Source organism: Rhinoraja longicauda, chromosome 38, assembly GCF_053455715.1.
Source record: "Rhinoraja longicauda isolate Sanriku21f chromosome 38, sRhiLon1.1, whole genome shotgun sequence".
Taxonomy (NCBI): domain Eukaryota; kingdom Metazoa; phylum Chordata; class Chondrichthyes; order Rajiformes; family Arhynchobatidae; genus Rhinoraja; species Rhinoraja longicauda.
Genome location: NC_135990.1, coordinates 3787405 through 3805268, shown reverse-complemented (window position 1 = coordinate 3805268; position 17864 = coordinate 3787405). Strand labels below are relative to the sequence as shown.

Genomic DNA, 17864 nt, shown 5'->3' with positions numbered 1-17864 from the left:
TATAAAAATGCTGCTGAAACACTCTGTGAGTGAGTGGGGTCCTCGAGTGACTGCTAGTGTGCAAGTATACTCTCCCACTCCCACTGGCGTAGTAAAGACTCTAATGTTTTACCACTTTATGGTATTGTTGTCTGTCTAGTAGAATCGAACTTTAACAGGATCTCATTGAAACTTACCGAATAGTGGAAGGCCCAGATGGAGTGGATATGATAAGTTGTTTCCATTAATGAGAGAGTCAAGGACCAGAGGGCACAGCCTCAGAATAAAAGGATGTATTTTTAGAATGTAGATGAGGAGGAATTTCTTTAGTCAGAGGGTTGTGAATCTGTGTGAGCACATTGCCAGACGGCAGTGGAGGCCAAGTCATTGGGTATTCTTAAAGCTGAGATTAATAAGTTCTTGATTAGTACGGGTGTCAAAGGTTATGGGGCGAATGGGGTTGAGAGGAAACAATGGATCAGCCATGATCGAGTGGTGGAGCAGATTCGATGGGCCGAATGGCCTAATCCTATTCCTGTTTTATAAATGATCACTGCACTCCAAACCAGAGTCCTATGACTTATACACTTAAATAAATAACCCCTGCAACTCCCACCCAGTGACCCAAAACATCACCTATCCATGTTCTCCAGAGATGCTGCCTGACCTGCTGACTAACTCCAGTACTTTGTGTCCTTTTGTGTATTAACCAGCATCTCCAGTTCTTTGTTTGTACTGAAGAAGGGTCTTGTGTCTGAAGAAGGGTCTCGACCCGAAACGTCACCCATTCCTCCTCTCCAAAGGTGCTGCCCGTCCTGCTGAGTTACTCCAGCATTTTGCGCCTATCTTCGGTGTAAACCAGCATCTGCAGTTCCTTCCAACACTATATAGATAGATTTTTGTAAACCAACATCTACAGTTCTTTGTTAACCTAACCATGTTCTCCGGAGATGCTGCCTGACCCGCTAAGTTACTCCAGCACTTTGTGCCCTTATGTGTAAACCAACAATAATCTACAATATAACTATATATTCATGGGTACTTATTCCAGTTACAAACATAGGTTGGGATGTGGACAGCCAGCAAACAATGTCTCACCTGTCACCTTCTAGTCACTTCTTTCCTCATCCATTATCCCATTCTAGAAACTGCAACAAACATTTAAAACCGTAGCTGAAAACTTTTTAATGTATATCTTTCATTTATTTGTTCTATATCTCTCTATATCACCATCCATATCACTCGCTTCCCTTTCCCCTGACTCTCAGTCTGAAGAAGGGTCGCGACCCAAAACATCATCCATTCCATTTCTCCAGAGATGCTCTCTGACCTGCTGAGTTGCTCCAGCTTTTTGTGTCCATCTTTGGTTTAAATCAACATCTGCAGTTCCTTCCTACACATGCAAACTTGGGAATGGTTGAGAAGCAGCCTGTCCGCGATTTAACTGGATAAAACGTCAATGGCGATCATTGCTCTGTCAACTATTGGCGAGTTACACTGCCAATCAACACGATGACCTGTTCCTAATGCTTGCAGCGTCAGGGGTTTTTAATTGCCTGCAGCGAATTGCCAATAAACTCCTCACTGTGGTAACCTGTTCATTGAATGCTTCATCTGTGAAAGTGCCGAGTGGCCCAAAATCTTTGCAATTCCACAGATACAGTGATTCTGTTCTTTTAGGATGGGCAATACTGCAAGTAATGTCAAAGTGTGAGTACAAGATAATGGTAGCAAAGGCAAAGCAGAATAGATTTTTAGATAGATAATATATAAAGAATATACACGAGTTGATACGTGACACTTAAAAGCAGATTTATATTACTCTAATTCCTAATATGGATTGATTTTCATATAATATTTCAAACTAGTATCTTTTTAGCTTTTAATCCGACAAAATACTTATTTCAGCGGGACAGGCAGGCGGCATCTCTGGAGAGAAGGAATGGGTGACGTTTTGGGTCGAGACCCTTCTTCAGACTCGACCTGAAACGTCACCCATTCCTTCTCTCCAGATATGCTGTCGGTCCCGCTGAGTCGCTCCTGCATTTTGTGTCTACCTTTGAATTAAACCAGCATCTGCAGTTCTTTCCTACATAAAATATGTATTTTTCTGTCTTTGTTAACATTGTAATATATTTTGGTTTAAGGCTGCAATATTTTTGGAAATGTTTATCATGTTTCCAATCAAGCTTCACATCACGTTGCCCCTTGAACATGATAGAGAGATATTCAGTTCATTTGTTAATGGAGTCTTATTAATTGTTTATCCTCTTACACAGATCAGGTGGATTCTACAAATACATTTTTGCTCATCAGCTGACTGTACCTATGTGATTTTGAGGTTATAGTTCATAGAAAACATGGTGGGGAAAGATTAATGTTAATGAGTGCATGACAGCAATATTATTTTTTGTTAATTTACCAAATCTGTGAAATGTAGAAATTTGAAAGCGTGCATCAGGAACAACTCATACCCTGTTATCAGATTTCTGAACAGTCCCATCATATGTTAGGGTACTTTCCAAATCACCTCTGCCCCATTGTAACATTGGAATTTGTCTCTGGAACTGATGTACTACAATGCTGATATTTATTCACAAAATGCTGGAGTAACTCAGCAGGTCAAGCATCTCAGGAGAGAAGGAATGGGTGACGTTTCAGGTCGAAACCCTTCTTCTGACTGATAGTATAAGAAAATAACTGCAGATGCTGGTACAAATCAAAGGTATTTATTCACAAAATGCTGGAGTAACTCAGCAGGTCAGGCAGCATCTCGGGAGAGAAGGAATGGGGAAGAACCCTGGGTCTGAAGAAAGGTCTCGACCCGAAACGTCGCCCATTCCTTCTCTCCCGAGATGCTGCCTGACCTGCTGAGTTACTCCAGCATTTTGTGAATAAATACCTTCTTCAGACTGATGTCAGGGGAGCGGGACAAAGGAAGGATATAGGTGGAGACAGGAAGATAGAGAGAGTTCCTCTGTCCCTCTCTTCCCCACCCCCTTCCCAGATCTCCCTCTATCTTCCTGTCTCCACCTATATCCTTCCTTTGTCCCGCCCCCCTGACATCAGTCTGAAGAAGGGTCTCGACCCGAAACGTCGCCATTCCTTCTCTGCTGAGATGCTGCCTGACCCGCTGAGTTACTCCAGCATTTTGTGAATAAATACCTTTGATTTGTACCAGCATCTGCAGTTATTTTCTTATACTACAATGCTGAGAACTATATTATGCACTCTGTATCGTCCCCTTTGCTCCACCTGCTCCACTTGAGTTTGACTTGATTATATGTATGTATTGTATTATCTGATGTGACTGGATAGCACGCAAAACAGAGCTTTTTTCCGTACCTCAATACATGTGTTAACCAGAGAGCAGTGCTGAACTACTATCTACCTCTTTGGTGACCCTCGGACTATCCTTGATTGGACTTTGCTGGCTTTATCTTGCACGAACATTATTCCCTTATCATGTATCTTTACACTGTAAATGGATCGGTTGTAATCATATATTGTCTTTCTGCTGACTGGTTAGCACACGACAAAAGCTTTTCACCTTGGTATGCGTGACAATAAACTAAACTAATAAACCTAATCCTAAAGGTTGAAAAGGAAAATGAAAGATTTTATAGGCTTCATGCTCTTCGGGCTCATATCATGCAGTGAAATATTTTTGAAATACAGTTACGACAGTAATCAGAGAAGCCTTGAACAATTACGCAGCAAGCTTACAGTAAACAGAATGTGATGATGCTGATCAGATAATCTGTTCTCCAGCAATGCTGTTCCAAGAGGAAAACATGCTCAAAGGCACCTGTTGCAACAGTGATGCAGGATGTTTTATGTACCCTTGAATTTCGAAGAAGTCCCATCTGAAAATAAGGCAACAATGAGGAGAGGGCCATCAGCCTGGATTATGGGGCACTGATTGAGCCCATAAAAAAAAATCTATTATTCCATCGTCCATGAGACGTAAATGTCACCAGCAACGTTGGCAAAACTGCCCGGATTACAATGTATTAGCTATAAGGGCAGGTTAGACAAACGTAGATTGTTTTGTGCAGAGTCAGAGGCTGAAAGGAACCCTGAGAGTAGCAAATGAAATTATTAGAGGCATACAAATAGATGGGCTAGACAGTCAGAATTATTTTCTCAGTGTGAAAACGTTGCAGAATAGAGGGCATAGCTTTAAGATGAGAGGGACAAAATTTAAAGACTAGATCAGGTGGACTTGTTGGGCCCAAACCTCTCCTGCATTGGTGCAGCACCCTCTCCTCCCTCTCCTTCCCCCCTCTCCTCTCCTCTCCTCTCCTCTCCCCTCCCCTCTCCCCTCCCTCCCCCTCCCCTCCCCCCTCCCCTCTCCCCTCTCACCTCCCCTCTCCCCTCCCCTCTCCCCTCTCCCCTCCCCTCTCCCCTCCCCTCCCCTCTCCCCCCAGAACAGTGGTGCTGCTTTCTAGCGCCAGAGACCCGGGTTCAATCCTGACTATGGGCACTGTCTGTATGGAGTTTGTACGTTCTCCCTATGACTGCGTAGGTTTTCTCCGTGTGCTCTGCTTTTCTCCCACACTCCAGAGACAAGCAGGTTAGTAGGTTTAATTGGCTTTGGTAAAATTGTAAAATTGTAAATTGTCCCTTGTGTGTAGGATAGTGTTAGCATAAGGGGTGATCGGTGATCAGCGTGGACTTGGTGGGGTGAAGGGCCTATTTCCACGCTGTATCTCTAAAGTAAAGTAAACTAAAGTAAAGGATGCATATGTGTATTGATGTGTATTCATATCTGCATACACATGTGTATTTAGGAAAATAACTGCAGATGCTGGTACAAATCGAAGGTATTTAAACACATATACATGTGTATTTGATATGTATATTGAGGGGGTGGAAGGAAGAGGTTTTAGACAATAGACAATAGGTGCAGGAGTAGGCCATTCGGCCCTTCGAGCCAGCATCACCATTCAATGTGATCATGGCTGATCATTTTCAATCAGTACCCCGTTCCTGCCTTCTCCCCATATCCCCTGACTCCGCTATCCTTAAGAGCTCTATCTAGCTCTCTCTTGAATCATGCAGAGAATTGGCCTCCACTGCCTTCTGAGGCAGAGAATCCTACAGATTTACAACTCTCTGACTGAAAATGTTTTTCCTCATCTCCGTTCTAAATGGCCTACCCCTTATTCTTAAACTGTGGCCCCTGTTTCTGGACTCCCCCAACAATTGGGAACATGTCATATCATATCATATATATAAGGTACAGGTATGTAGGTTAATTGACTGGGTAAATGTAAAAATTGTCCCTAGTGTGTGTAGGATAGTGTTAATGTACGGATATCGCTGGGCGGCGCGGACTTGGTGGGCCGAAAAGGCCTGTTTCCGCGCTGTATATATATGATATGATATGATATGTTTCCTGCCTCTAACGTGTCCAACCCCTTAATAATCTTATATGTTTCGATAAGATAAGGTTCCTGTTGGCTTTTTGGATGGGGGGGGAGAATGTTCCTTCATGTGGTGATGAGGGTGGGTGGACCCTTTGTGTAAACATTCCTCAGTCCCTGTGGTCAAAACAGCACAGGGCACAAAATAACCACGGCAAACGTCCAAGGAAAACAGAACAGATCCGTTTACAAAGGTCTGCGAGCATTCCTTTCACTGATTCAACAATGAATGATCCCAGGTTCCCATGAGCTGAAGACTGACCTTATTGACCCCGAGTAATGATCCCAGTGTGCTTCTCTGATGCAGCAACAATGCTCTGCAACTGGGGTGAATGAAAGATGGGGCACCAACACAAATTTATTCCACCGCTTCACACCGAACTGCCTCTTTGAATGCACTGACACAGAAGAATGGATGAAGCAACTTAAAATATCTTTTACTCCTGTTCTCAACATGTAATTGCAAAGACAAAGCCAACAGATGAAACTATTTGTTGTCGCCAAATACATATGTGGATGTGAAGCAGGGTCTTGACCTGAAACATTACCTATTCCTTTTCATCAGAAGCTGCCTGCCCCACTGGTTAACTCCAGCTTTTTGTGTCTACTTTCGATGTAAACCAGCAGCTGCTGTTCCTTCCTATACATATAATATTAATTATATTGTGGAGAAAACTTTTTTTTTCCACAACCACGAAAATGTTTGAGCAGCAATACCTGGATGTGTTTAGTCTATGTGTAGGAAGGAATTGCAGATGCTGGTTTACATTGAAGATAGACATAAAATGCTGGAGTAACTCAGCGGGACAGGCAGCATCTCTGGAGAGAAGGAATGGGTGACGTTTCAGGTCGAGATCCTTCTTCAGTCTGTCACAGAATATAATGCTTTCTTAATTGAAGTTCGTACATCACAATCTTTCAAACACTGAAACATAAATTATCTTTTGGAGATAAGCTATCAAAGTTACACAAGTGTAATGAGCATGTAAAATAATTCAGTTGTTCTTAAGACCTGAGAAATGCTTGGGGGTGATATCTAAGAAAGTAATCACTTGTTTTTTTCAAGAATGAAGAAAAATCACAGAATATTTCATCTTTTAAAGCAAATGGCAATATTAACAGCTTTGATTTGTCATTATATAGTTTTATGAATGAAGAAAATCACGGAATATTTCATATTTTCAAGCAAAGGGAAATTTTAACAGCTTTTATCTGTTATTATATAGTTTAAGAATGAAGAAAATCTCAGAATATTTCATATTTTTTAAAGCAGATGGCAATACTAAAAGCTTTGATCTGTTACTATATAGTTTAAGAATGAAGAAAATCAGAATATTTCATATTGTAAAGCAAATGACAATGCTAACAGCTTTGATCTGTTACTATATAGTTTTAAGAATGAAGAAAATCACAGAATATTTCATATTTTAAAGCAAAAGCCAATACTAACAGCTTTAATCTATCTGTATATAGTTTTAAAATGAAAATCAGAATATTTAATCTTTTAAAGCAAAAGGCAATACTAAAAGCTTTGATTTGTTACTATATAGTTTTAAGAATGAAGAAAATCACAGAATATTTAATATTTTAAAGCAAAGGGCAATTCCAACAATTTTGATCTGTCTGTGTATAGTTTAAGAATGAAAATCAGAATATTTCATCTTTTAAAGCAAAAGGCAATACTAAAAGCTTTGATCTGTTACTATATAGTTTAAGAATGAAGAAAATCACAGAATATTTCATATTTTAAAACAAAGGGCAATACTAAAAATTGTGATCTGTTACTATATAGTTTATGAATGGAGACAATCACAGAATATTTCATCTTTTAAAGCAAAAGGCAATACTAAAAGCTTTGATCTGTTACTATATAGTTTATGAATGAAGACAATCACAGAATATTTCATCTTTTAAAGCAAATGGCAATGCTGACAGCTTTGATTTGTTACTATATAGTTTATGAATGAAGAAAATCACAGAATATTTCATATTTTAAAGTAAAGGGCAATACTAACAGCTTTGATGAGTAATTATATCAGCAGTTAGAGCATTTTGTTCCAGATTTAGCCTGATCACGTGTACCCTGAGTGCATCCTTCTCTGGATCAGCTGCTGCGTCAGAACCTGACAATAAAATCCATCCGCTGGAAAAACATAGTCCCCTTTTTCCCAGACGCAGTGTGCAGACTGATTTTAAAATAAATAAATCGCGCTGTTCGTTTCGAGATGGTCCCCACCATGGTTTGGGTGTGATGAAGTGATTGTTGCGTTGAGGGCGTCGTGTGTGTGTGTGTGGGCGGATGGCTATCCAGTGGTGGTCCTCCGAGGGTGAGGCGGTTGGTCCTCCAGCGGCGGGGGCGGGGGGAGAGTATATGAGGAGAAGCCCAGGCACACACGACGCACTGTGTCGGAGCGTCTCAGCCCCACGTTGCGGAGAGGAGGTGAGGGAAGGTTGGTGTCACCGCTGCAGCCTGTGGCTGAAGGGAGAGCGCAGCGGCGGGGCAGCAAGGGGAGAGGTGAAGGAGCGGCGGGCCGTTGAGGAGCGGCTGGCGGAGCCGGGAATCGCCGAGGCTGCGTGTGGCTGCCGGCCGCTGGGCCGCGGCTCCATGGCAACCGGCGCGGCGCCCCTGCCCCTGTATAGTGCAGCACCAGTCTGCCCCTTAAACATGGGACGTGCAGGCTGTAGTGTAGTACCAGTCTGCAGCACAGCACTGCCCCTTAAACATGGGACGTGCAGGCTACAGTGCAGCACCGGTCTGCCCCTTAAACACGGGACGTGCAGGTTATGGTGTAGCACCAGTCTGCATCTGCCCCTTAAATATGGGACGTGCAGGTTATAGTGTAGCACCAGTCTGCAGCACAGCCCCTTAAATATGGGATGTGCAGGTTATAGTGTAGCACCAGTCTGCAGCACAGCCCCTTAAATATGGGATGTGCAGGCTATAGTGCAGCCCCAGTCTGCCCCTTAAATATGGGACGTGCAGGCTATAGTGTAGCACCAGTCTGCTATAGTGCAGTACCAATCTGCCCCTTAAATATGGGACATGCAGGCTATAGTGCAGCATAAGTCTGCCCCCTAACTATGGGATGTGCAGGCTATGGTGTAGCACCAATCTGCCCCTTAAATATGGGACATTTAGGCTATAGTGTAGCACCAGGCTGCCCCTTAAATATGGGATAGAGAGGCTATAGTGTAGCTGCAGTCTTCCCTTAAATATGGGACATGCGGGCTAGAGTGTGCCAGCAGTCTGCCCCTTAAATATGGGACATGCGGGCTATAGTGTGCCAGCAGTCTGCCCCTTAAATATGGGACATGCGGGCTATAGTGTGCCAGCAGTCTGCCCCTTAAATATGGGACATGCAGGCTATAGTGTGGCACCACTCTGCAGCACAGACTGCCCCTTAAAAATAGGAGAAACCGGCTGTGGTGTCGCACCAGACTTCTCCTTAAATAAGGTATTTACAGGCTATAGTGTAGCACCAATCTGCCCCTTAAATATGGGATATACAGGCTTTTGTGTTGCACTAACCTGCAGCACAGGATGTATTTAAATAGGGTTGCAAACCATTTATCAATATGGGATGTACAGGCTATGGTGTCGCATCAGCCTGCAGCACAGTGCTGCCTCGTTAAGTAGGGTTATAAACCACTTATAAATACTTTATATATTAATGCCATTTTATAATTAACTGGTTCCTTTGTCATTCTAGTTTTCTTTCTATTTATATATCCCACTTAAAGATGTAGATTGGGATATAGATTCTGCTTTTCTTTAGAATTTATATTTAAATGGGATATCACATTTAAAAATATAGACATACAGATTATACTCCTTTAGAATCTATATATTTAAATGGGATATACAGGATATAATGTAGCAATAACCTGCCACACAATGCTGCCTTTTAAAATGGGATTCGAAGCATTTATAAATATTCCATATATTAATGCCATTTTGCAATTGACTGGCCCCTTTGTCATTTTAGCTTTCTTGCTATATATGCTATATAGATGCAGCGATATGGATTAAATATTCCTCTATTTCTGTTTCCTTTAGTATCTATATATTTAATTGGTATGTGCAGGATATATATCCATTTAAAGAAAGATATAGATTCTAGTTTCCTTTGCAATCTTTATTTAAATGGGATGTACAAGGTATATTTAAAGAAGACTAGAATAGGAAAGGGACCAGCCAATTATAAAATGCCATTAATTTTTTGAATATTTATAATATCCCATTTGAAGACGAAGGAAGATAGAATCTCAAAGGGACCAGTTAATTATAAGATTGCCTATTTTAAATATAATACCATTTAAAATGTGTGCATATGTATCTCTTGCATTATTGACTTAGTTGATATTATCCTTGTCTAAATCTTAAAGGATATTTAAATACCACTTCAAGATTTGTATATAAAGCATCAGTTTTATAACTGATGCCTTTAAGATTATAATTGTCTATATCTTTAAATAGTACTATATCTCTTGCAGATATCCCATGAATATGTTAAAGTCAAATTTTGGATGACAATAAATTCTATTCTAATTACTCCAGTGAGATTCTAATTCATTTTATTAGACAATGAATTATTACTGATTTTAAGGTGTGCTTGATATCATAATTTTATGACACACTTTGTATTATTATTCCTTGTTGCATGGTTTTACATTCTGTCGTTTTAAGATGTATTTGTATTTCCCTTTTTAAAGTTGCTGCAACCTTCCTTCCATTTGAAGGGCAGTCGATTCCTCTTGTCATTATGCGGCAGGTTACTCGCACGTACACGAGGGGCTTCGGTCTGAATCCAGCACCTCATAAATTCTGATGTCTGAAAGAGACTGTAAATATAATTTGCACGTCTACCTTCTAAAGAATCTAGTTTTCTTCAGTGTTTGAGCCCGAGTTGAAACCGGTAGTTTGACCTATTGTGAAGTGCCCTTGACGCGCCTTTTGGTTATGTATTTGTCACGCAACCTTTTAAATATTTAAGTTTGAATTTGTGCCTGGATTTTGTTTTATTGGAGGTTAGTACAATTGTTTGACCTCGCCAGAGCAGTTATAGGTTTTTTTTGTGCCTCGGGGTTCTAATGAAACTTTTTGTTAACTGCACAATTGTAGCCGTTGTTGCTTGGGCTGCCTTTTAATCTCCAGAAACTGGGGTGATCTATCTGCGTGTGCGAGAGATCTTCTTACCCATGGTGAAGAAAGCAATATCGATTCCTCAAGGCCCAGCCACGTGATACTGGCAACAACGGCGGAGGCCAGACCTCAAAGTGACTTTGAAGTTGATTTACCCAGCCATCTTATCTTTGAGGAGAGATCGTCTCTGTAGTTAAATGATTTGGCTCTCCCAACAAGATTTTTGGTTTACAAAAATATCTAGTCTGCTATTCGCAGATCAAACAGTCTGAATAAATCTATCCTAGAAACTTCCTCATACATTATTATTAAATACATATTATTTTTCCACCATGTGTTTGATACTATGCTGAGATATGCTTTTATAGATATGCTTGCCTATGGATGTATGTATTCTCGATTAAAATTCAGTTTAAATGTATGTAACTTCTGCGTGTTTAGACGTCATTGGGAATATTGTGGTGTCACGTCTAAACACCGCAGGGGCGATAGGAATTGCAGTGCAGCTTTGCTAAAACTGCAGCCTTTTTTAAATGCAGCCACAGAGTTGCCCTAATGATCGTTGGGATCCGAGAAGCTATCGATACAAGGATCAGTGCAGGTTGCTGTAGTTTATTTTCTGTATGTGCGTATGCGGGGAGAGGGAAGATGGAGACCGTAATTGATTCATTGGTTGAGGTTTGAAACCGGAAGACTAGCAGCAGACGCCATGCGGTCCACCCTGCAGCATTTAGGTGAATTCTCACTCGAAACGTTTGAATGAGGAGGCAGAGGAACGAACATTAGCCCTTTCGGCAACCCCCCACCACCAAATTCTTTCGATCCACTATCGATTTGATTAAGCGCAAATCCCTGCAATGTTTCAAGTCATCGTTTTTTCCCTCTCAGTAATAGAATGAGTAATTTCTGGAATGATTCACCACCCCCCATGGATGCTGGTAATTCATAATACTTTCCAATCGCCTCACTGGAGCGGGTTATGAATGCGAGTGGGACGTGACATGGTCTGAGCTTGAGATGGTTCTGCAAAAGCGGCATCCAGACCGTCAGCCATTGATTGCCACTTCTTGCTTTTAACCGGTGAACTCAAAACAAAATATATTGCACCAAATCAGACCTTAAAATGCTGCAAACTCTTTGATCAAGTAGCGTCAATGAAGAATTAATATTACCGGCCGATGTTCGTTTTTAAAAAGCATAAATTGGATAGAAGGAAATGACCGTAATGTGTCGTTATTTTATGTTATTTACAGCACTACTAGGAAAGCCATGCTTCCGATGTCCTCGAGTCTCATTGTTAAAATGTTGTTTACATGTGCAGAAAGCAAACACTGATGAAAGACGGCTTTAAACTGGGAACTGTTTTGAGCATTGTCAGGGCAGTTATTTGGCAATAAAGTTTGCTTTCATCTCCAAGCATCGCCCAGTTCCTGCCCCCTTCCGTCCTCTTCCCTCCCCAATTTATTGCCTTTTTCTTTGATACTAAATTCTCAAAAGTGCACATTTTGAAATCAGTACCTTGTAGCTTTCTATTTTTTTCTGCTCGACCTGAAGATGATCTAAAGAGGTTGAATTTAAATGTGAAATAAAAGCCTTGACTCTTGTAATCAAATTATCTGTGCACTGCTATGATCTGAGGGAGGCTGGAGGTGTTGGTTTGTCCTTGGTAAAGATTATTCTCTGAGCTAGTTAATGTAGTTAACAGCCCTGTGGAATTGTGACCATCACTATGCTTATAAATGTTGCCTTTAGTCTTTGCTAGCTTCTTCTGTATTCTATGACTAATGTTCTTAATATGTAGATAGTCTAGATAAGTGAAATTTTGATTTTCTTAATTTCCAATTTTGGCAGGAGATGGGAGAGGATGAAGTGGTATTTGCAACTAGCATAACTAACTAAATATGTGCTGAAAGATGCAGGATTTTTGGACGTATTTCTGCGATTTGGCTCTGGTTGTGAAGATGAATCTAGAACAGCCATCAGCCATGGCACCCTGTAACTTATTTTTCCTACATGCTCATCAACTTCCCCTCCCCCAGTCCCTGCCTACCTCATACTAACGGTTAACAATGTACAAGTGTCCATTTACAGTGGACAGTTGACCTTCCAAGCTGCATGTCTTTAAGGTGTGGGGTGGGGAAACAGAATGCCCAGAGGGAACATGTGGGGGGGGGGGGGGGGGGGGGGTTGAGAGTAGGGCATGGCAAGAATGACTAATTAAATGCGAAAAGAGGTAAATGTGGTCAGAGCTCAGGATCTGAGGTTGTGAACAATCTGACGTTATGAAAAGAGGTTGTGACGGGGAATAATATCTGAACCTATTGGATTGAACCAGGCTTTTTTAATGGGTTTGCTTAAACACTGGTAGGGGGGGAAAAGCCATAATACAGATGCAATTATTACCAATACTGGAACAAGTTGGTGAATGTGTATAGTTTATTGTAAGCATTAAAACATACGATGTAAGTAGAGTGCAGAAGCAGGAAAGAAATTATGATCTTTAAAATGCTGATTTGGTCAAATTCAAATTTGAATTTCTCTGTGCCATACTTAGGAAAGAAGTGGTACCTTTCTCTGTGTCATACTTAGGAAAGATGTCAAGGATTTAGAGAGAAGCAGAAAACAACATTCCAAAATGATTCTGGGGTTGGGGGACCCTTGCAATGTGGCTAGACAGTTGAAGCTGGGTCATCCCCGCTTTAGCAGGAGGCTACAAGGTCAAAACAGATAATGAAATCATAAACAATATAGATGAAGTCGAAAGAAAGCCAATCTTCATAGAATAAAGGTATTTGGCTAAAGGATCAACATAGGCATGAAACTAAGTTGTTAAGGTCCAGAATGTGCAGGTATGCATAATGCTTAAAAAGAATCTGAAGAGAAAGAATCAGCAATGGAGGGAGGGAACTGGATTACTTGTGTGATGGTATGTAACTACACCCCCTCATTCAATGCTTAAACTCAGTGAAATTTAAATATTGCATTTTGCTGTTGCTGTATTTCTTACTAATGCTTCCAGCTCCATCCCCTAGTTTTCAATGCTAATGTGAGCAGCTTTCAGTTGGGAATATAGGAACCACTGGTGTTCTTGCTTGATATTTGTGTATGTATTCCTTGGATTGTTAAACTCTGCTCAACACAGGCCATGTATATATTTTTTCTTGAGCCTGGTCAGTAACAGCCTTCCCAACATCAAAAGACTTGGCACAATGGGAATGGATGTCATTCGATGTTGCATTTTATTTTATAGATTGAATTTATTTTCCCTAGCATAGTTGACTGCTTTGACTTGACCTAAATGAGATTGGCTGGCTCATTGTATTGAATATATATTCATTGCAGGAATGTGTGCATTGCAGGATGAGCCAAGGTTAATTGCCCATCCCTCATTGCCCTTGAAGGTCCTGGTGAGCTGCTGCCTCGAACCAGTCCTTAACGTGTCTACACACAATGATTTTAGTGAGTGTTCCAGTGAAGGAGCAGTGATGTTACCAAGTCAGCATGATGTGGCTGGAGGGCAACATACAGGTGGTGATGTTACCATGATTTTGCTACCCTTTTAGTTTAGTGATTATAGCATGAAAATGGGCCCTTTGGCCCACCACCGATCACCCATTACATTATGATCACAAGTGATAGTAGTATTAGGCCATTCGGCCCATCAAGTCTATTCCACCATACAATCATGGCTGATCTATCTTTCCCTCCAACCCCATTCTCTGACCTTCTCCCCACAACCTCTGACACCTGTACTAATCAACAATCTATCTATCTCTGCCTTAAATATATCCACTGACTTTGCCTCCACAGACTTTTGTGGCTTTAGTTCTGTTATTCCACTTTCACATCCATTCCCTACACACTGGGAGCAATTTGCAGATGCCAATTAACTCGCAAACCTGTACATCATGGGGATCTGGGAGGAAACTGGGCACCCAATTTCCAAGTTGGTAGAGGTCACTGGTTTGGAAAATGCCAGCTGAATCTTGAGTTGCGGTATGCATTCTGCAGATACACATTACTGCTACTGCATATTGGTGCAGTGAGCGCACAGATATGGGTAGGGTGCCTATTGTGTATGCTGTTGAGCTTCATTGTTGGTGCTGCTGTCATGCAGGCAAGTGCTATCACAGTGCTAATGTGAACCCTGCAGATGATAGACTAGTTTTGGGGCATTAAGAGGTGATAATCCTAGCCTCTAACTGCCCCTTGTTGCCACATTGTGTATATTGGTATTGTAGTTTTGTTCCCAAGACATTCATGGCGGGGAATTCAGTAGTGTTAATGCCATAGAATATCGGAGGGTAATCATTTTCTTTGAATATCATCATTGTCTGGTCCATTTGCAGCACACAAATACCAATTTAGCCACCTTGTTTTGTTAATGAGATGGTTCTTATGAAGTTTCTTGAAGACCGAACATACAAGAATTGCTCAGTAGTTGTATAAATTGTGGATTTTTAAAAAAAACGTCTGTATAATTCACTGATATCGTGAAGCCTGGTCTGTTGAGATGTGGAAGGCAGAACATTCAAAAATTCCTATCCTGCTATTCAGTTGGCCATTTAAGTGCAAATACTTTATCTGTCTTTTATTAAAATATAATTGACATAATACCAGGTGTAGTAGAGAAACCCTTCTGTGAAGGGTTATGGACTGACCATGTCTTAGCAGAGCCTGAATATTGCATTTTTCCTTTCTAGGGTAGAATCAGCAACAGCTATGCCGATTACAAAAGATACCCAGCACGAAATGGGAACTGCTTTCATTCAACACCAGCAGCTGCATGCGGCCATGGCTGACACCTTCCTGGAGCATCTGTGTCTATTGGATATAGACTCTGAAGCAACAACTGCACGAAACACTGGCATTATATGTACCATTGGTAAGTTTACAAAATAGAGAAAGCCTTCTGTAAGAAATTGTATGCTGTTATTTGGAGTTAAGATCCATTGACAGTAGTTTGCTCACCAGCACCCAGTTGCAAAATATTTGTGTAGAGGTGAGTATCATGGTACTATATTTAGAAAGTTCACATTAAACATTTCCCTCAAGGATTAGTGCAACTGTTCAACAGATTAAAATGTTAAACTAAAATAACCACGTGTCCTGTCTTTGTGAAAGAATGGGGGTTTTGATTTTGAGTGTCAATTGGCAGCTAATTCAGTTGTTTTAAGGATACTAAAGAAACCAAGATGGTATTTCCACAGTTTGAGAGAATGGTCTTGGGGCTAGGCTTGTCAACAGTGTAATGGGATTTTCTTTCCTGCAGAAGTGTAGGCGTTCAGAGTTTTTGCAAATGGCCATCAAAGCTGTCAATTTTATCATTTAATTTGAATTGAGGATTTCTTTAAGATGAGAGTATTCTCTTGATTCAACTGAGTGATTAGAATAGGCTTGCATAGTTACTTTTAATTTGCTCCTCTTACTATAATAATAATAATTCATTCGAGCCATGTGCACAAATAGGAACATAGGGAATTGGTGCAGGAGTAGGCCATTCAACCATTCAATATGATCATGGCTGATCCCCTTACTCTAATATATGAAGATTAGATCTATCACCAATTATATTGAGTACGCTTGTGCTTCTCTTTTGGAGAGGTAGGTTCTTGTGCTAATCCATCTGATCCAAATTAAAATTGATGACTTAAATTAATTAATAATTTCTGCTTGGAATTGAGTACTCTTGCAGTTGAGCCAACCTATCAAGTGCTTCCTTTTTATCTGTTACTTGGAAATTAGCCTGTTAGCTGTATTTCCTAAGTTGCTACAATATTGCATTTCTAAGAAAATTATCCACATGGCTCTGTCTACCCTCTTGCTATCTTCCATTGCAAATTCTATTTGGTTGTATCTCATGTTTGCGCGATGAGTGGAAACAATGTCCATGGAAGAAACTGATATGATTGCACTTTCTAGGCCCTGCATCGAAATCTGTTGAGACACTAAAAGAGATGATCAAAGCTGGAATGAATGTCGCACGGATGAATTTTTCACATGGAACACATGAGGTAATGGCATTGTTCAACTTTAAACTAGAATGTGTATGGTGCTATGCTGCATCAGTACACACACAAGTCAGAAAGTCTTGATTTAATTCTGCTTTAGTTACTCTGGTAAAGCCAGCTATTTTAATGGATAGCTGAAGTTTTGGGTCATGACCCAAAACATCACCTATCCATGTTCTCCAGAGATGCTGTTTGACCTGATGAGTTACTCCAGCACTCTGTCCTTTTGTGTAAGCCAGTGTCTGCCGTTCCTTGTTTCTCCAGCTATTTTAATTGTGGAAAGACACCTGTACTCTAGTGGTGGAAGGTAAGCCAGGGTTCTGTTTTGTTATCCCGTTAACAAAAATCCCTGGCTTTGTCTTATGTAGATAATTGTCAAGGTGCACATAATGTGCACTTGTCGGCAAAAATGTACACTTTCGGGAAGAGAAAATTTAAAGATGGCATTAAATGTTTTATTTATAATGGGGGGGGGAGGAGAAAAGATGCTATTCAGCAAACAAGACCTAACATTTTATCCTTTTCTAAGGCATTTTACATATTTAAGGATGTGTGACTGGTGAGGCAAATGCAGGATGTGGTGGGAGGGGGAATACTTAGGAATGCCTCTGGCCTGGGTGTCAGACAGAATTCCAACCAGTTTACTTCTAAGAATAGATTCAGAGACAAAAAGCAGTTATGGGCACCACGACTTCTGAAGGATACATAACCCTTTTTGAGGGCTTATAGTGGAGATTTACCAGAATGAAGAAGAATGAGTTCACAAATTAGTTTTGTAGCTAGAGTTTAAAAGTAGTATGATTCAAATAAAGTTTGAAGGGACCCGAGACAATATTTTCAGTATAGCTCTACGAAGATTATGAAAGCGGTAAAGTTGAACAGATTAATTTTTCCAGGTGGAATTTGTGGATCTCTCCTTGATAGCATGAGGCAAAAATCATTTGATGTGGCGCCTTTACCATGTTGGTTTTTGTGACTTTGTAAACACTATTGTGGTTTAAATTAAACTACAGGTTTATTCCTATCTGGAAGTTTGCTTGCTTTGCTCCAACTGGGAGCCAACAGGTAGAGGAAAGGAGGGAATTTCTGGGACACTGATTTAAAGCTTTCTGCTGACAGAATGCTGAGGTTAATCTTGCAACGATACTTAAATACAAGTTTCGATCACAGCCGGCTGCTGTTTTGCATTAATATAGTTTTTTTTAAATTGTACTTGAAGGTGGACTTAGGACTTGTGTAGCTATGTCTCGTGTAGTATTTTAGGTAAAGCTTTGTACGATTGGAAAGTTCAAAGCAACTGAA

General features: G+C 40.7%; 2 protein-coding genes across 8 annotated transcripts in view; one reads left to right on the top strand and one right to left on the bottom strand.

The window, feature by feature from the left end:
• Positions 1-7474, bottom strand: part of LOC144610999 (protein mono-ADP-ribosyltransferase PARP6) — a 122312-nt gene extending 114838 nt beyond the window's left edge. Inside the window, exon 1 of one of the 5 annotated variants that reach the window (XR_013549467.1) lies at positions 7424-7474. The gene's annotated coding sequence lies outside the window, so the exon portion shown is untranslated. The remainder of the gene's footprint in view (positions 1-7423) is intronic. The other 4 variants (XM_078430087.1, XM_078430084.1, XM_078430086.1 and 1 more) reach the window with 4 other exon arrangements.
• A 233-nt stretch (positions 7475-7707) lies between these two features.
• The window catches only part of pkma (pyruvate kinase M1/2a), a 34579-nt gene continuing 24422 nt past the window's right edge, over positions 7708-17864 (top strand). For 2 of the 3 annotated variants that reach the window (XM_078429996.1, XM_078429998.1), the window contains exons 1-3: positions 7708-7848; positions 15255-15436; positions 16474-16565. In XM_078429996.1, coding sequence (XP_078286122.1) covers positions 15274-15436; positions 16474-16565 — 255 coding nt within the window. In that variant the 5' untranslated portion in view covers positions 7708-7848; positions 15255-15273. Of the gene's footprint in view, positions 7859-15254; positions 15437-16473; positions 16566-17864 lie in introns of all 3 variants that reach the window. The other variant, XM_078429997.1, reaches the window with a different exon arrangement.